The sequence below is a fragment of the Saccopteryx leptura genome, chromosome 6 (assembly GCF_036850995.1).
Source record: "Saccopteryx leptura isolate mSacLep1 chromosome 6, mSacLep1_pri_phased_curated, whole genome shotgun sequence".
Classification (NCBI taxonomy): domain Eukaryota; kingdom Metazoa; phylum Chordata; class Mammalia; order Chiroptera; family Emballonuridae; genus Saccopteryx; species Saccopteryx leptura.
Window position 1 is genome coordinate 54941806 of NC_089508.1, and position 15754 is coordinate 54957559.

Genomic DNA, 15754 nt, shown 5'->3' on the forward strand with positions numbered 1-15754 from the left:
TACCAGTCAGTTCTACACAGGCAATACAGCCACAACTGAAGGTTTTAAAAGATTCCTCCAAGGAATTCCCATTGCCTGAGATCCATGCTCCTGCCTTTAGGGATTCACACTTCATGTGGACCTTTGCATTTCCAATAATGTGAAGACATGGATTTTGCTGAATGACTCTTCTCTCCATAGAGCTCCTGATTGCCTTTAGACACATGCACATGAATGACCTTTAAGAGGGAAGGTTTTATATGCCAATTTTCTCTTTTGATTTTCTTAGCATATTTGGTTCCTGTGCTGATTATGCCTAATCATAACTCCTATATACACAGCATTGCCTAGAATTCCTTTCAGGGGAAGGTATACTAGCAGAATTCTGTAGTTGTTGACATTCCTAGTTGTTTCCTCTAACTCTGAGGCACTCAGTTGCTTTCTCAAACTGGCAAATGACCCTTTCTACTACATCAACTTTTAGATACCACTCCAGGCCCTTAAACTCCAGAAAAGAATACCCATAGAGTTTAACATTATGATGAAAGATAATTTCCAAAGTAACTAACCCAACAACCCTAGGTTCATGTCTTTCATGGTTTTGTTGCTTTGGGAGGATATAGAAGGCATTGGAAAGCAATAAATAGCATGGTGCAGTGTGTTCTCCCTTCATCACAGTGGAAACATTTATGAAGCAATTGGGAATGCTAACATTGTCCTCTCTTTAAAAGATAAGTAGCACATTGCTTTTAGGATGAAAATGGAGTGTGACTTTTAGCCCTTTGAAAAATGTCTTGCTATTTTCATCCAGACAAAAATCTTAATTCTTCCAACAGCTGACTTATTTAGCTAAAGTTAATATAAAGGAGTACATAGCCCTGTGAACCAGGCAGTAATATCAAACCATGCTTCTGATGTATTTCAGTAAAAATTTAAATAATAGTTGATCAGGAATTTCTTTCAGTATGCTTGATTCACATGAAACAGAATATCATTCTTACTGCTTTTGAGCACACACATTTTATTTTTATAGAATGAAAGATCTCCCACTTTATCAGACATGACTTGAAAGGACTCTTGGCTGTTAGACACATAAAACAAAGCCCATTGCAGAAAAAAAAAAAATATGGGTGTTTAAAATACATTTCTTGGCATTTTTTATTTTATCTGCTTTAAATAAAGGCAAAACAGAAAGAATTCATGGAAGAAGTAATTACATTGAATACATATCACAGAACTCAAAACAATACCCAGTGGCTTATAAATGTCTGGATATTTCTTACGGATTCAAATACTTTGAAAACTGATAGTTCTGTATAGTAGTTTAGGAGCTTAAATATTCTACTTCAATATTACAAAAAATAAAAAAGCCCTGGAGAGAACTAAAGAGGCTATCACTAATAGATATTTGTTATAGATATATTACTTACGATATTAGAAGAACAGATTCGCAAATCTCTAGGAGTAAGAATAAATGAGATTAAGTGTTTGGAGGATATGGATGCTGCCAATAAGTTATATAAAATAGTTATGATTATGTTATAAACCACAGTCTTATTTTGGAAAATGAAACAGCTGAACCTCTATTGACAGAAATAATTGGAGGGGGGTATATTTTGGGTAGCTTTGATTCTCTCAAATGCGACAGTATAAAACCAACCTCCCCTTTTGTAAGCATATAAAGCAAGCAAATTAATAGAGCTGCCTTCTTACAGAATATGCTCATTCCCTGAGGAACATCAGAAAACATGGCCAAGATCCTTTATAGTGCTGTTACCCATATGACTTCATATTCCATTATCCAAGAAGATGAGTAAGTTGTGGCTGGCATATGAGGCTTTTAAAAAACAAACAAACAAGTGAAGAAAGCCCTTTTGGTGTTTTATAAGTGAGTTTTAAACAGCTCTTGTGAACAGAAATGGAAGAGTGAACATGGAGCCTTACACCAACCATTGCATCATCACTCTTCTTTTGCCTTTTTTATAGAACATAACATTTATAACTGAACATTTCTGAGATTTACAGAATTCTTACTGGTTTCATGCAGAGTAGTAGTAATATATCTCAACTCCTGCTGCTGTTTATATCAGCAGCAATTAAAATTTGATTTACTAATCCCTCATTGCTGCTTCTCCAGCTCCTCGTTTTTCATTTTTGTTGAGGTTGTAGAGCCTTACTGTTAGGAGCATCATGGTGTTAACAACCTCCTCGGCCATCTGGCACTGGGGCAGAGGCACCTAAACAGATTCTTCGGAATAAAAGTCACACATGAGCAGTATCAGAATAATGTGAGATCTCAAAATCAGGTAAAGAGAGCCTGCATGATAGCAAAGGTGAATGCAGAACCAAAAAGGGTTTCAATTGGAAGCCTTCCTTTTGTTGGGAAAAGTTCTGCCTTTTGCTTTCTAGAAGAAAATAATTCATAGTGGTCATATCTAAACTGATTAGAGACTGTTAGCTAAAGGAATCAGGAAAAGACTGGAGCTTTATTATTTTCCTCCATCTTTTTATATTCTTGACCTGGGAATCTGCTTTTGAAGAGATGCTTTATTCATTCTTTTAGCTAAGAAAGGATATTCCAGCCACTACCACTGCTCATTTTGTCTGGATTGAAGTCCCATGGAAGCTTATGTTGACAGTAGTGGCTCCCTATTTAAGGAAAAGGCATATTATCTTGATTCCTAATACTAGAAATGTTCTATATAGACTGCTGTCTATTTAGATTGACCTTTTAGTCAATGAAATGATTTGTAAGTGTGATTGTTCCTTTTTTAAACAGTCTTATCCTGAATTTGGTCTACTTAAATTCTACTAATACGGAAACTAAAGGGTGGTGATTCCAGCTTTTGATGTCTTTTTCTTCTGTGTCTGGGTGAGAATGGTGTAATGTAGAACATTAAATTAGGCTGAAAGGAATATAGCCAAGCTACCTTTTCTCCAGTGCTTTGCAGCAGTTGTTAATTTAAAATCCAAAACAACAATCGCTTCTCGGCCTTTTGGCTAAGATCAAGTGTAAAATCCAAAACAAAAACAAAACCCTCCCCTGTACTTGATTTTGTTACTGCTTGCTGTTGCTTCACCTTTACTTCCATATCTTGCTCTCATGCTTCCTAATGCCTGAGCAGACTGCATCGTCAGAGCGCCGAGGAGAGTGGGAAATCCAGCCCAGCCGGCAGACCAATACCTCGTACCTGACGTCTCACTTGGCTGCAGACCGCCATGGGGGATCAGTGCAGGTACTTACTTGCCTTTATTGCCTTTTCCTGGCCTTCCCAGCTTGGCTGGTAGAATGTTCACTTGCTTCTGAACTCAGGTTCCTTTAAAATGGAAATTTATAGCAAGGTTGAGGTGCTTCTATACGTAACTGAATGTCAGTGTGCTGATTTCTGCCTAAGTGGACTTGTAAGAGTCACTTGTTGAGATGATTGCTGGTAATTGTTGTTGACTAAGAAATGTCTATATGATTTCTGATACTGATTTCTGCTTAAACTAGTTCTACAGTCATGATCTACTCATGATAAACCATAAAAATAACTTGAAGGTAGAATTGTATAGAGTCAAGTCTGTGAATTAATTGTAAAGACCTGAAATGTATAAACGGAAGTAATTTTTGGATAGAAGACTGTATATGTAGCTCATTTCATGATGATATGTGCCTTAGTGCAGTGGTCCCCAACCTTTTTTGGACCACGGACCGGTTTAATGTCAGAAAATATTTTCATGGACCAGCGTTTAGGGTGGGACAGATAAATGTATCTCGTGACCGAGACAGCGTCAAGAGTGAGTCTTAGACGAATGTAACAGAGGGAATCTGGTCATTTTTTAAAAATAAAACGTTGTCTGACCAGGCAGTGGCGCAGTGGATAGAGCATTGGACTGGGATGCGGAAGGACCCAGGTTCGAGACCCCTAGGTTGCCAACTTGAGCACGGGCTCATCTGGCTTGAACAAAAAAACAAAACAAAACAAAACAAAACAAGAAAAAGCTCACCAGCTTGGACCCAAGGTCGCTGGCTCGAGCAAGGGGTTACTCAGTCGGTTGAAGGCACATATGAGAAAGCAACCAATGAACAACTAAGGTGTTGCGATGAAAAACTGATGATTGATGCTTCTCATCTCTCTCTGTTCCTGTCTGTCCCTGTCTATCCCTCTCTCTGACTCTCTCTCTGTCTCTATATAAATAAATAAATAATTAAAAAAATAAAAATAAAACATTGTTCAGACTTAAATTTAAATAAAACAGAAATAATATAAGTTATTTATTCTTTCTCTGCGGACCGGTACCAAATGGCCCACGGACCGCGGCCCGGGGGTTGGGGACCACTGCCTTAGTGCTTAAGGTGAGACTGTTAATTAGCCCAAGTCAACTGTTTCTGAGTAGGTACCCAAGTAATTGGGCTATTTCTTTTTTCTTCTGGATAAATGTGGTCTTGGAGAATTATTTCTGATTTTATTTGGACTGATTTGAATCTATTTTTTCTCTAATACTTGAGAAATACTTGTATCTCTTTACTTTTCTTATTTCACTCTCTTAATAGTCAACCAAAACGCTTTTTTCATATTAAATTACACCACCAATTGAGCCACAAAAGTGAACCCAGAGCTACCAAATAAATATTCTTTTAAAGGGGTAGACAAACCTTTTGCACATATAAGTGCATCTTTTTTTCTCTCTCTCTCTTTTTTTTTTATTAAATTTAATGCAGTGACATTGATAAATCAGGGTACATATGTTGAAAGAAAACATCTCTAGATTATTTTGACATTTGATTGTGCTGTGTACCCCTCCCCCAAAGTTAAACTGTCTTCTGTTACCTTCTATCTGGTTTTCTTGTGCCCCTCCCCTCCCCCATCCCCTCTCTCCTTCTTCGCCCCCTCCCCCCACCCCCCACCCTTATTGCCATCACATTCTTGTTCATGTCTCTGAGTCTCATTTTTATGTCCCTTCTATGTATGGATTCATATAGTTCTTAGTTTTTTTCTAATTTACTTATTTCACTCCGTATAATGTTATCAAGGTCCATCCATGTTATTGTAAATGATCTGATGTCATCATTTCTTATGGTTGAGTAGTATTCCATAGTATATATGTATCAAAGCTTTTTAATCCACTCGTCCTCTGACGGACACTTGGGCTGTTTCCAGATCTTTGCTATTGTGAACACTGCTGTCACAAACATGGGGTGCATTTCTCCTTTTGGAGCCGTTCTATGGTGTCCTTGGGGTATATTCCTAAAAGTGGTATAGCTGGGTCAAAAGGTAGTTCGATTTTCAGTTTTCTGAGGAATCTCCATACTGTTTTCCACAGTGGCTGCACCAGTCTGCATTCCCACCAGCAGTGCAGGAGGGTTCCCTTTTCTCCACATCCTCGCCGGCATTTATTCTGTGTTGTTTTGTTGATGAGCGCCATTCTGGCTGGTGTGAGGTGATATCTCATTGTGGTTTTAATTTGCATTTCTCTAATGATTAGTGATGTTGAGCATTTTTTCATATGCCTATTGGCCATCTGTATGTCCTCTTTGGAAAAGTGTCTATTCATCTCTTTTGCCCATTTTTGGATTGGATTGTCTTCCTGGTGTTGAGATTTACAAGTTCTTTATAAATTTTGGTTATTAACCCCTTATCAGACGTATTGTCAAATATGTTCTCCCATTGTGTAGTTTGTCTTTTTATTCTGTTCTTGTTGTCTTTAGCTGTGCAAAAGCTTTTTAGTTTGATATAGTCCCATTTGTTTATTCTGTCTTTTATTTCACTTCCCTGTGGAGATAAATCAGCAAATATATTGCTCCAAGAGATGTTGGAGAGCTTACTGCCTATGTTTTCTTCTAAGATGCTTATGGTTTCACTGCCCACATTTAAGTCTTTTATCCATTTTGAGTTCATTTTTGTGAGTGGTGTAAGCTGGTGATCTAGTTTCATTTTTTTGCAGGTAGCTGTCCAATTTTTCCAACACCATTTGTTAAAGAGGCTGTCTTTACTCCATTATATTTCCTTACCTCCTTTGTCAGATAGCAGTTGTCCATAGAACTGTGGGTTTATTTTTGGGTTCTCTATTCTGTTCCATTGATCTATATGCCTGTTCTTATGCCAGTACCAGGCTGTTTTGAGTACAATGGCCTTGTAGTGTAACTTGATATCAGGAAGTGTGATACCTCCCACTTTATTCTTCTTTTTTAAGATTGCTGAGGCTATTCGTGTTCTCTTTTGGTTCCATATAAATTTTTGGAATATGTGGTCTATATCTTTGAAGTATGTCATTGGTATTTTAATTGGTATTGCATTGAATATATAGATTGCTTTGGGTAAAATAGACATTTTAATGATGTTTATTCTTCCTAACCATGAGTGCGGTATATGCTTCCAATTGTTTGTATCTTCCTTGATTTCTTTTATCAATGCTTTGTAATTTTCCGAGTACAAGTCTTTAGTCTCCTTGGTTAAGTTTACTCCTAGGTACTTTATTTTTTTGGTTGTAATTGTGAAGGGGATTGTTTCCTTAATTTCTCTTTCTGACTGTTCATTGTTGGTGTATAAAAATGCCTCTGATTTCTGAGTATTGATTTTATATCCTGCCACTTTGCTGAATTCATTTATCAGGTCCAGTAGCTTTTTGACTGAGACTTTAGGGTTTTCTATATACAATATCATATCATCTGCAAATAATGATAGTTTTACTTCTTCTTTTCCAACTTGAATGCCTTTTATTTCTTCTTCTTGTCTGATTGCTGTGGCTAGGACTTCCAGGACTATGTTAAATAAGAGTGGTGAAAGGGGGCACCCCTGCCTTGTTCCTGATCTTAAGGGTATTGCTTTTAATTTTTGCCCATTGAGTATGATGTTGGCTGTGGGTTTCTCATAGATGGCTTTTATCATGTTGAGGTATGTTCCCTGTATTCCCACTTTCCTGAGAGTTTTGATCATGAATGGGTACTGGATTTTATTAAATGCTTTTTCTGCATCTATTGAAATTTATCATATGGTTTTTCTCCTTCTTTTTGTTTATGTGATGAATCACATTGATTGATTTACGAATAATGTACCATCCTTGCCTCCCCAGAATAAATCCCATTTGATCATGGTGTATGATTTTTTCCATATATTGTTGGATCCGGTTTGTTAATATTTTGTTGAGGATTTTAGCATCTGTATTCATCAGAGATATTGGCCTATAATTTTCTTTCTTTGTGTTGTCTTTGCCTGGTTTTGGAATCAGAATTATGCTCGCCTCATAAAAGAAGCTTGGAAGTCTTCCTTCCTCTTGAATTTTTTGAAATAGTTTGAGAAGGATAGGAGTTAGTTCTTCTTTGAATATGTGGTAGAATTCCATTGTGAAGCTATCGAGCCCCGGACTTTTATTTGTTGGGAGTTTTTTGATAACTGTTTCGATCTCATTTGTTGTAATCGGTCTGTTTAGGTTTTCTGATTCTTCCAGATTGATTTTTGGAAGATTGTATGTTTCAAGGAATTTGTCCATTTCATCTAGGTTGTCTAGTTTTTTGGCATACAGTTCTTCATAGTATTTTCTTACAATATTTTGTATTTCTGTTGTGTCAGTTGTTATTTCTCCTCTCTCATTTCTAATTTTATTTATTTGAGTCCTCTCTCTCTTTTTCTTGGTGAGTCTAGTTAAAGGTTCATCAATCTTGTTTACCTTTTCAAAGAACCAGCTCCTAGTTTCATTGATCCTCTGTATTGTTTCTTTAGCCTCTATGTCATTTATTTCTGCTCTGACCTTTATTATTTCCTTCCTTCTACTACATTTGGGCTTTACTTGCTGTTCTTTTTCTAATTCTTTTAGATGCAGGGTTAAGTTGTTTATTTGAGCTTTTTCTAGCTTCTGAAAGTGTGCCTGTAGTGCTATGAACTTCCCTTTCAGTACTGCTTTTGCTGTGTCCCATAAATTTTGAGTTGTTATATGCTCATTGTCATTCGTTTCTAGGAATTTTTTTATTTCTTCTTTGATCTCATTCTTAATCCATTCATTATTTAACAACCTGCTATTTAGTTTCCATGTGTTTGAGAATTTTTGAGCTTTTCTGTTGTGGTTCATTTCTAGTTTCATGCCATTGTGATCGGAGAAAGTGCTTGATATGATTTCAGTCTTCTTAAATTTGTTGAGAGCACTTTTGTGCCCTAACATGTGGTCTATCCTAGAGAATGTACCATGAGCACTTGAAAAGAATGTATATTCTGCTGCTTTAGGGTGAAAGGTTCTGAAGATATCTATTAAATCGAGTTGATCTAGTGTTTCCAATAAGTCTGCTGTTTCTTTGTTAATTTTCTTTCTTGAGGATCTATCTAGTGATGTTAGTGGGGTATTGAAATCCCCTACTATGGGCCTGACCTGTGGTGGCGCAGTGGATAAAGCATCGACCTGGAAATGCTGAGGTCACCGGTTCAAAACCCTGGGCTTGCCTGGTCAAGGCACATATGGGAGTTGATGCTTCCAGCTCCTCCCCCCTGTCTCTCTCTCCTCTCTCTCTGTCTCTCTCTCTCCCTCTCTCTCTCCTCTCTAAAATGAATAAATAAAATAAAAATAAATAAATAAATAAATTTTAAAAAAAAGAAAGAAATTCCCTACTATTATAGTATTGCTGTTGATCTCGCCCTTTAAATCCATCAAAGTCTGCTTTATATATTTGGGTGCTCCTATATTAGGTGCATAGATATTTATAATAGTTATATCTTCCTGTTGTATTACTCCCTTTATCATTATGTAGTGGCCTTCTTTATTTCTTATTATATCCTTTGTTTTAAAGTCCAATTTGTCTGATATAAGTATTGCTACCCCAGCTTTTTTTCATTTCCATTTGCATGAAATGTTTTTTTCCATCCTTTTACCTTAAATCTATGTGTATCTTTTGTTCTAAGGTGTGTCTCTTGTAGACAGCATATGTATGGGTCCTGTTTTCTTATCCATGCAGCTACCCTATGTCTTTTGATTGGATCATTTAATCCATTTACTTTTAAGGTTATTATTGATATGTAGTTGTTTATTGCCATTTTCTTCTTTAAAGGTGTATTCCTTTTTTGCTATATTCTTTTCCCACTTTGATCTGTTTACAACAGGCCCCTTAACATTTCCTGCAGCATTGGTTTGGTTGTAATGAATTCCTTGAGTTGTTTTTTGTCTGGGAAGCTTTTTATTTCTCCTTCGATTTTAAACGATAGCCTTGCTGGATAAAGTAGTCTTGGTTGTAGGTTCTTGTTCTGCATTACTTTGAATATTTCTTGCCATTCCCTTCTGGCCTCAAGTGTTTCTGTTGAGAAGTCGGATGTCATCCTTATGGGGGCTCCTTTGTAGGTGATAACTTTTTTTTCTCTTGCAGCTTTTAATATGTTCTCTTTATCGCTTAGCTTTGGTATTTTAATTATGATGTGTCTTGGTGTAGGTTTCTTTGGGTTTCTCTTTAATGGAGTCCTCTGTGCTTCTTGGACTTGTGAGAGTTTCTCTTGCATTAATTTAGGGAAGTTTTCAGCTATGATATGATTGAACAAAGTCTATTCCTTGTTCTTTTTCTTCTTCTTCAGGAACCCCTATGATGCGGATGTTATTTCTCTTCATGTTGTCACAGAGCTCTCTAAGGGTTTCCTCTGACTTTTTGAGTCTCTTTTCTCTTTTCTTCTCTGCTTTCATGCCTTCATTCCGGTTGTCCTCCAACTCGCTGATTCGATCCTTAGCTCTATCTATCCTGTTTTTAATTCCTTCCATTGTGGTCTTTATTTCTGATATTGTATTTGTCATCTCCGACTGATTCTTTTTTATACTTGCTATTTCTTTATTTAGGTGTTCATAATGACCATCCATTGTTGTTCTAAGATCCCTAAGCATCCTTACAATCATTATTTTGAACTCTGCATCTGGAAGTTTGATTATTTCCATATCAGTCTGTTCATCTCCTGAAGGTGTCTCTTGTGGTTTCATTTGGATTGCACTTCTTTGTCTTCTCATTGTCTGTTTTTGGGTTTTTTATTTGTAGAGTTGGTTGAGTCTAGGCTTGGTGTTGTCTGCCTCCAGTTTTCAGTTATTTCTAGGTCTTCTTGGGTTGGTATCAGCTGTTATCTGTAATCCACTTTCAGATTTGGGCAACTTTGAAGTCTTGATTTGTTTGTTTTCTTAACAGGTGATAGTCTTTTTACTGATCTCAGCAGGGGGCTTCCTTGAAACTGTATCCAGGAATGCGTTGGGTGTAACCTGAGACTCTGAAGGCCTCTTTAACCAATTAATCTCTCTGGGGGCAGGGTGTTTTCTCAGCTTCAGTAGTGGGAGGTGTATCTCAGATCTCCATGGAGACCTGAGTTACTGCCCCTCCTCCCCACTTCTTGTTTTCAGCTGTGTCTTGTTGCGCTGATTGGAGCTTGATAGTTGTCCGGAGATCTCTGATCTGGAAGCAATTCAGCTCTGTTTTGTGAAAGGTTCAGTCCCTCCCCCAGCTATGGCCGCCTCCAGCACGGATGAGTCAGCTTTTTTAGGTCGTCTCCTTCATTCCTTAGCCCCTCACAGTCTGTCCCTCTCTCTTTCTTTTCCACTTGGGAGATAAGCTGGTCTTTTCAACACACCTCGCTCTCTGGTCGCCAGGCAAGTGACTGTGAGCAGTAGTTTCTGCCCTTTTCCCTTGTGTGAGATCCCCTCTGGGCTCTCAGCCTCACCTCCCCCCCCCCCGTTCCTGTAAGCAGGGGAGATTCAGGTGCTCCCTACCAGGTTTGTTGTGGCTTCTTCTTTGCTCCTTGGTTTTTGAGAGCTGTTCTTGTAGTTCAGAGTTGGTTTTTCATGCTGATTTTTCCTAAATTGATTTGTATTCCAGTTTGGTGGTGAGAGCTGGGCGTCTGTGCGTCTGCCTACTCCGCTACCATCTTTTCAGTCCTATAAGTGCATCTTGATAGGTTATTATCTAGGGTGTACTTCTACATGGAGTGATTCACTGAAGATCATGTTAGTCACAGGAAGTTAAACAGCTTTGGCCCTAACCCCATAGGAACATCTAGGTAAAAATGATGAATTATACACACAGATCTACTCTAGCTCTCTCTTGAAACAATACTAAAAAATGATAAAGGGATTTTTAAAGGCATAAATCCACTACCAATGGAGAAAACAGAAGAGGAGGCAACAGCAACAAAATGTTAGAAGCTAGAAAGCAGATGGGCAGTTATTAAATGACAGGCTTCTCAATAAAACTGAATTCTGTGCCAGAAGAGGGGACAGCTGAGAGTCTGTTTACGCTGGAGAATCCTCAGAAGACTCAAGTTGGCCTTCTATAAGGGGGAGGTGTTTGGGGAAGGGCACATGCTAAAATAATAAAGATTGGTTACAGGCCTGTTTAAGGAGCCAAATATCCCACCCTAGCTGGATAGCTCAGTTGGTTAGAGCATCGTACCTAAGCGCAGAGGTTGATGGTTTGTTTGGTCCTTGTTCAGGGCACATATGGGAACAGGTCAATGTTCCTGTCTCTCTCTTCCTTCCTCTCTCTCTAATCAATAAAGTAAACCTTAAAAAAGAAGTCAGAGATCCCTAGGTGCTCTTCTACCTCCTCAGCAAAAGCCAAAGATGTATTCCTTTTTTTTCCCCATTGATTTGAAAGAGAGAAGCATCAGCTCATTGTTTCTACGTATTTGTTCCATTTAGCTGTATAGTAATTGTTTCTCGTACGTGCAAGGAAGGGTCAAACTGCGACCTTTGGTACACTAGGATGACACTTCATTCACTGAGCCACTCAGCCAGGGCCCAAAGATTTACTCTTTAAAAAGGCATAATAGAGGGTCTCTTGATTAGGGGAGATGAGGCACATTTAGGGGCAGAGTACTAGCCTGATAAAAAATGGAGATTAAATGAATGCTTGCTTTCCCCGTATAGTCCTTCAGAATGCTGATAGCCAGGCAGAATATTGAGTTGACTCTGGGGAATCTGATCCGCTTCCCCACCCCCCAAAAATCTGAGCATACTGACAAAGGCTTTCCCTAATGAAATAGTCTAGCCAGGTCATTCTGCTATGAAATCTATACTTTAAAAGTTCCACGGCCCTGGCCGGTTGGCTCAGCGGTAGAGCATCGGCCTGGCGTGCAGGGGACCCAGGTTCGATTCCCGGCCAGGGCACATAGGAGAAGCGCCCATTTGCTTCTCTACCCCCACCCCCTCCTTCCTCTCTGTCTCTCTCTTCCCCTCCCGCAGCCAAGGCTCCATTGGAGCAAAGATGGCCCGGGCGCTGGGGATGGCTCCTTGGCCTCTGCCCCAGGCGCTAGAGTGGCTCTGGTCTCGGCAGAGCGACGCCCCACAGGGGCAGAGCATCTCCCCCTGGTGGGCAGAGCGTCGCCCCTGGTGGGCGTGCCGGGTGGATCCCGGTCGGGCGCATGCGGGAGTCTGTCTGACTGTCTCTCCCCGTTTCCAGCTTCAGAAAAATACAAAAAAAAAAAGTTCCACCCCTCCCTGACCTGTGGTGGTGCAGTGAATAAAGCATCAACCTGGAATGCCAAGGTCACCAGTTTGAACCCCTGGGCTTGCCTGGCCAAGTCACATATGAGAAGCAACTACTACACGTTGATGCTTCCCGCCCCCCCCATACCTCCAAGATAGACAGTTGCCTCAAAGATGGCAGTTAACTTTGTCACCTCCTACTCATCTACTTTTGCATATGAGCAGACAATCAAGGATTATCAGACTTTGAGGAAAGGCCTTTATTCTGACAGACCAAAGCAAACAACAACAGCAGCAAAAAAATAATCTTAATATCCTCAGAAACTGAAAATACTGCAACAGTGAAGCAAGGACAGGATGCTCTTTTTAGAAGGTACAGTCTCAGAACAAACAAAAAAGAGCTCTTGGAAAGTAGAAACTTAGTAAACAAAAAAATTTAAACTGAATACTTTGGAAGACAAAGTTGTGAGGAAGACTCCCAGAAAGTAGAGCAAAGAGACAGGGAGATGAAAATAGTAGAAAACAATACAAGATTTGCCCTGGCCAGATAGCTTGGCTGCTTAGAGCATTGTCCCGAAGCCCAGAGGTTGCCGGTTTGATCCCCAGTCAGAGCACATACAGGAATAGATCATGTTTCTGTCTCTCAGTCTCTCCCCTTCCTCTCTCTCAAAAAATCAATCAATTTTTTTTTTAAAAAAAGAAAATCTATGCCAGTAAAATTATACACACACACACACACACACACACACACACACACACACACACACACACACACACACAAATGATTTAAGGAGAGTCCAGGAGGTCCAATTTCTAAATAATGAGAGTTCCAGAGTGAGAACAGAGAAAGCGGAGGGGAGGAAATCATTAACAAAATAATTTCAGAAATCATAAAAGACTTGTTTCCAGATCAGAGGGGCCCACTGAGTGCCCACCATAATAGATGATAGAACCATACGAGGCACATCATTGTGAAATACCAGAACATCGAGGGAAAGAGAAAATGCTTCAAGCTTCCAGAAAGAGAAGCCAGTCATATGCAAAGGAAGGACCAGGATTTAGTATAGCTTCAAATTTCTGAATGGCAATACTAGAAGCTAGAAACCAATGAACAATATCTTCAGAATTCCAATGGAAAAATTATTTTCAACATAGAATTCTGTACTCATACAAATTGTTAATGTGATTGGAATGTAGAATAAAGATGTTTTCAGAAATCTTTGGTCTCAAAAATTTTACTTTTCATGCACCCTTGTTTATGAAACTACAACAGGATATACGCTATGAAAATGAGTGAAAAAAGCAAGAAGGGAATAAATATATGGGATCCAGGAAACAAGATTCAACACAGAAGAGAAGTAAAGGGATTCCCTAGTACAGCAGTCGGGAACCTATGGCTCACGAGCCAGATGTGGCTCTTTTGATGGCTGCATCTGGCTCGCAGACAAATCTTTAATAAAAAAAAATAATATCGTTAAAAATATAAAATATTCTCATGTATTACAATCCATTCATTTCCTACTGCTCATGTTCATGGTTGCGGGTGGCTGGAGCCAATCACAGCTGTCCTCCAGGACAACACCAAACTTTTATTGGATAATGCATAATGTACACGGGTCATTGTATGGCTCTCATGGAATTATATTTTAAAATATGTGGCGTTCATGGCTCTCTCAGCCAAAAAGGTTCCCCAGGCAAGCCCAGGGTTTCGAACCAGGGACCTCAGCGTTCCAGGTTGGTGCTTTCTCCACTGCTCTACCACAGGTCAGACTGTCAGAATATCTTGAAACTGTTTAGATAAATGACAGAGTTTGGCTAGAATTAGTAATTAGCAACTAATGTATAAAAAGCTAAGTAAAAATAAAATTTAAAAGATAACTCCAAGGAAAGCTGTAAATAGCTTTTAATAGTCATAATGCAAACACTAACAGTGATAGATATAGTCAAAATTATAGGATAGGCCCTGGCTTGTTGGTTAGAGCATCATCCCAGTGTGTCAAGGTTGCTTTGTTGTGTTGTTTTTTGTTTGTTTGTTTGCTTGCTTGCTTGCTTTGACAGAGACTGTGTCAGAGAGAGGGAGGGACAGCCAGACAGGAAGGGAAAGAGATGAGAAGCAACAATTCTTCGTTGCAGCACCTTAGTTGTTCATTGATTGCTTTCTCATATGTGCCTTGATGGGTGGGGGGGCTATAGCAGAGCAAATGACCTCTTGCTCAAGCCAGCAACCTTTGGACTCAAGCCAGTGACCATGAGGTCATGTCTATGATCCCACGCTCAAGCCAGCAACCCTGCGCTCAAGCTGGATGATCCAGTGCCCGCGACCTCAGACCTCGAGGTTTGAAACCTGGGTCCCAGTCCAAAGCTCTCTATTCCTTGTGCCACCGCCTGGTCAGGTCAGGTCAGGTCAGGTTGCGGTTTTGATCCCTGGTCAGGGCACATACAAGATGGAACCAGTGAATGCATAAATTAGTAGGACAACAAATCAGTGTTATCAGTGTCTCCCCCTTCTAAAATCAGTCAATAAAAAAATTTAAATTACAGGATAAATTATAACGGGAAAATAGATGAATGGAAAAGGTGACTATAATGTCAAAAATGTTGAATTAAGATGCATGTTATTCACAGAAAAAAAAAAGATGCATGTTATTCAGAGATACGTAGATAGAAAACAAGAGTCAGCTTTCAAGGAAGGAAATAGTGGAATGGGGGAAAGAGACTGCTGTGTTTTCTAATCCTTGTAGAAATAATTTGATTCTTCAGACAGTGTATATATATAACTGATAAAAATAAAACCTTACAATTAAATATATACACATATGTATACATTAGTTTTTGTCCATCACATTTGCAGAAATGTGTGAGTTTAATACCAGCCTCTCCTTCTGTTGAAATGTGAATTATAACTATTTGGGAGGATAAATTGGCGATATCTATTAAAATCTTAAACATGTACACTGTGATCCAGTTAGTCCAGTTTAAGATAAATAGCCTTCAGAAATGCACAGTTACGCCTGACCAGGCAGTGGTGCAGTGGATAGAGCATTGGACTGGGATGCGGAAAGACCCAGGTTCAGACCCCGAGGTCGCCAGTTTGAGCGTGGGCTCATCTGGATTGAGCAAAAGCTCACCAGCTTGGACCCAAGGTTGCTGGCTCCAGCAAGGGGTTACTCGGTCTGCTGAAGGCCCGTGGTCAAGGCACATATGAGAAAGCAATCAATGAACAATTAAGGTGTCGCAACGAAAAACTGATGATTGATGCTTCTCATCTCTCTCCGTTCCTGTCTGTCTGTCCTATCTATCCCTCTCTCTAACTCTCTCTGTCTCTGTAAAAAAGAAAAAGAAAAAGAAATGCACAATTACCAAA

At 39.3% G+C, this 15754-nt stretch overlaps 1 protein-coding gene across 4 annotated transcripts in view; it reads left to right on the plus strand.

The window, feature by feature from the left end:
* CSNK1G1 (casein kinase 1 gamma 1) overlaps positions 1-15754 on the plus strand; it is a 505634-nt gene that overhangs the window by 469561 nt on the left and 20319 nt on the right. For 2 of the 4 annotated variants that reach the window (XM_066344164.1, XM_066344161.1), the window contains exon 11: positions 3105-3215. The exons of the other annotated variants lie outside the window; for them this stretch is intronic. In XM_066344164.1, coding sequence (XP_066200261.1) covers positions 3105-3215 — 111 coding nt within the window. The remainder of the gene's footprint in view (positions 1-3104; positions 3216-15754) is intronic. 4 annotated transcript variants of the gene reach the window in all.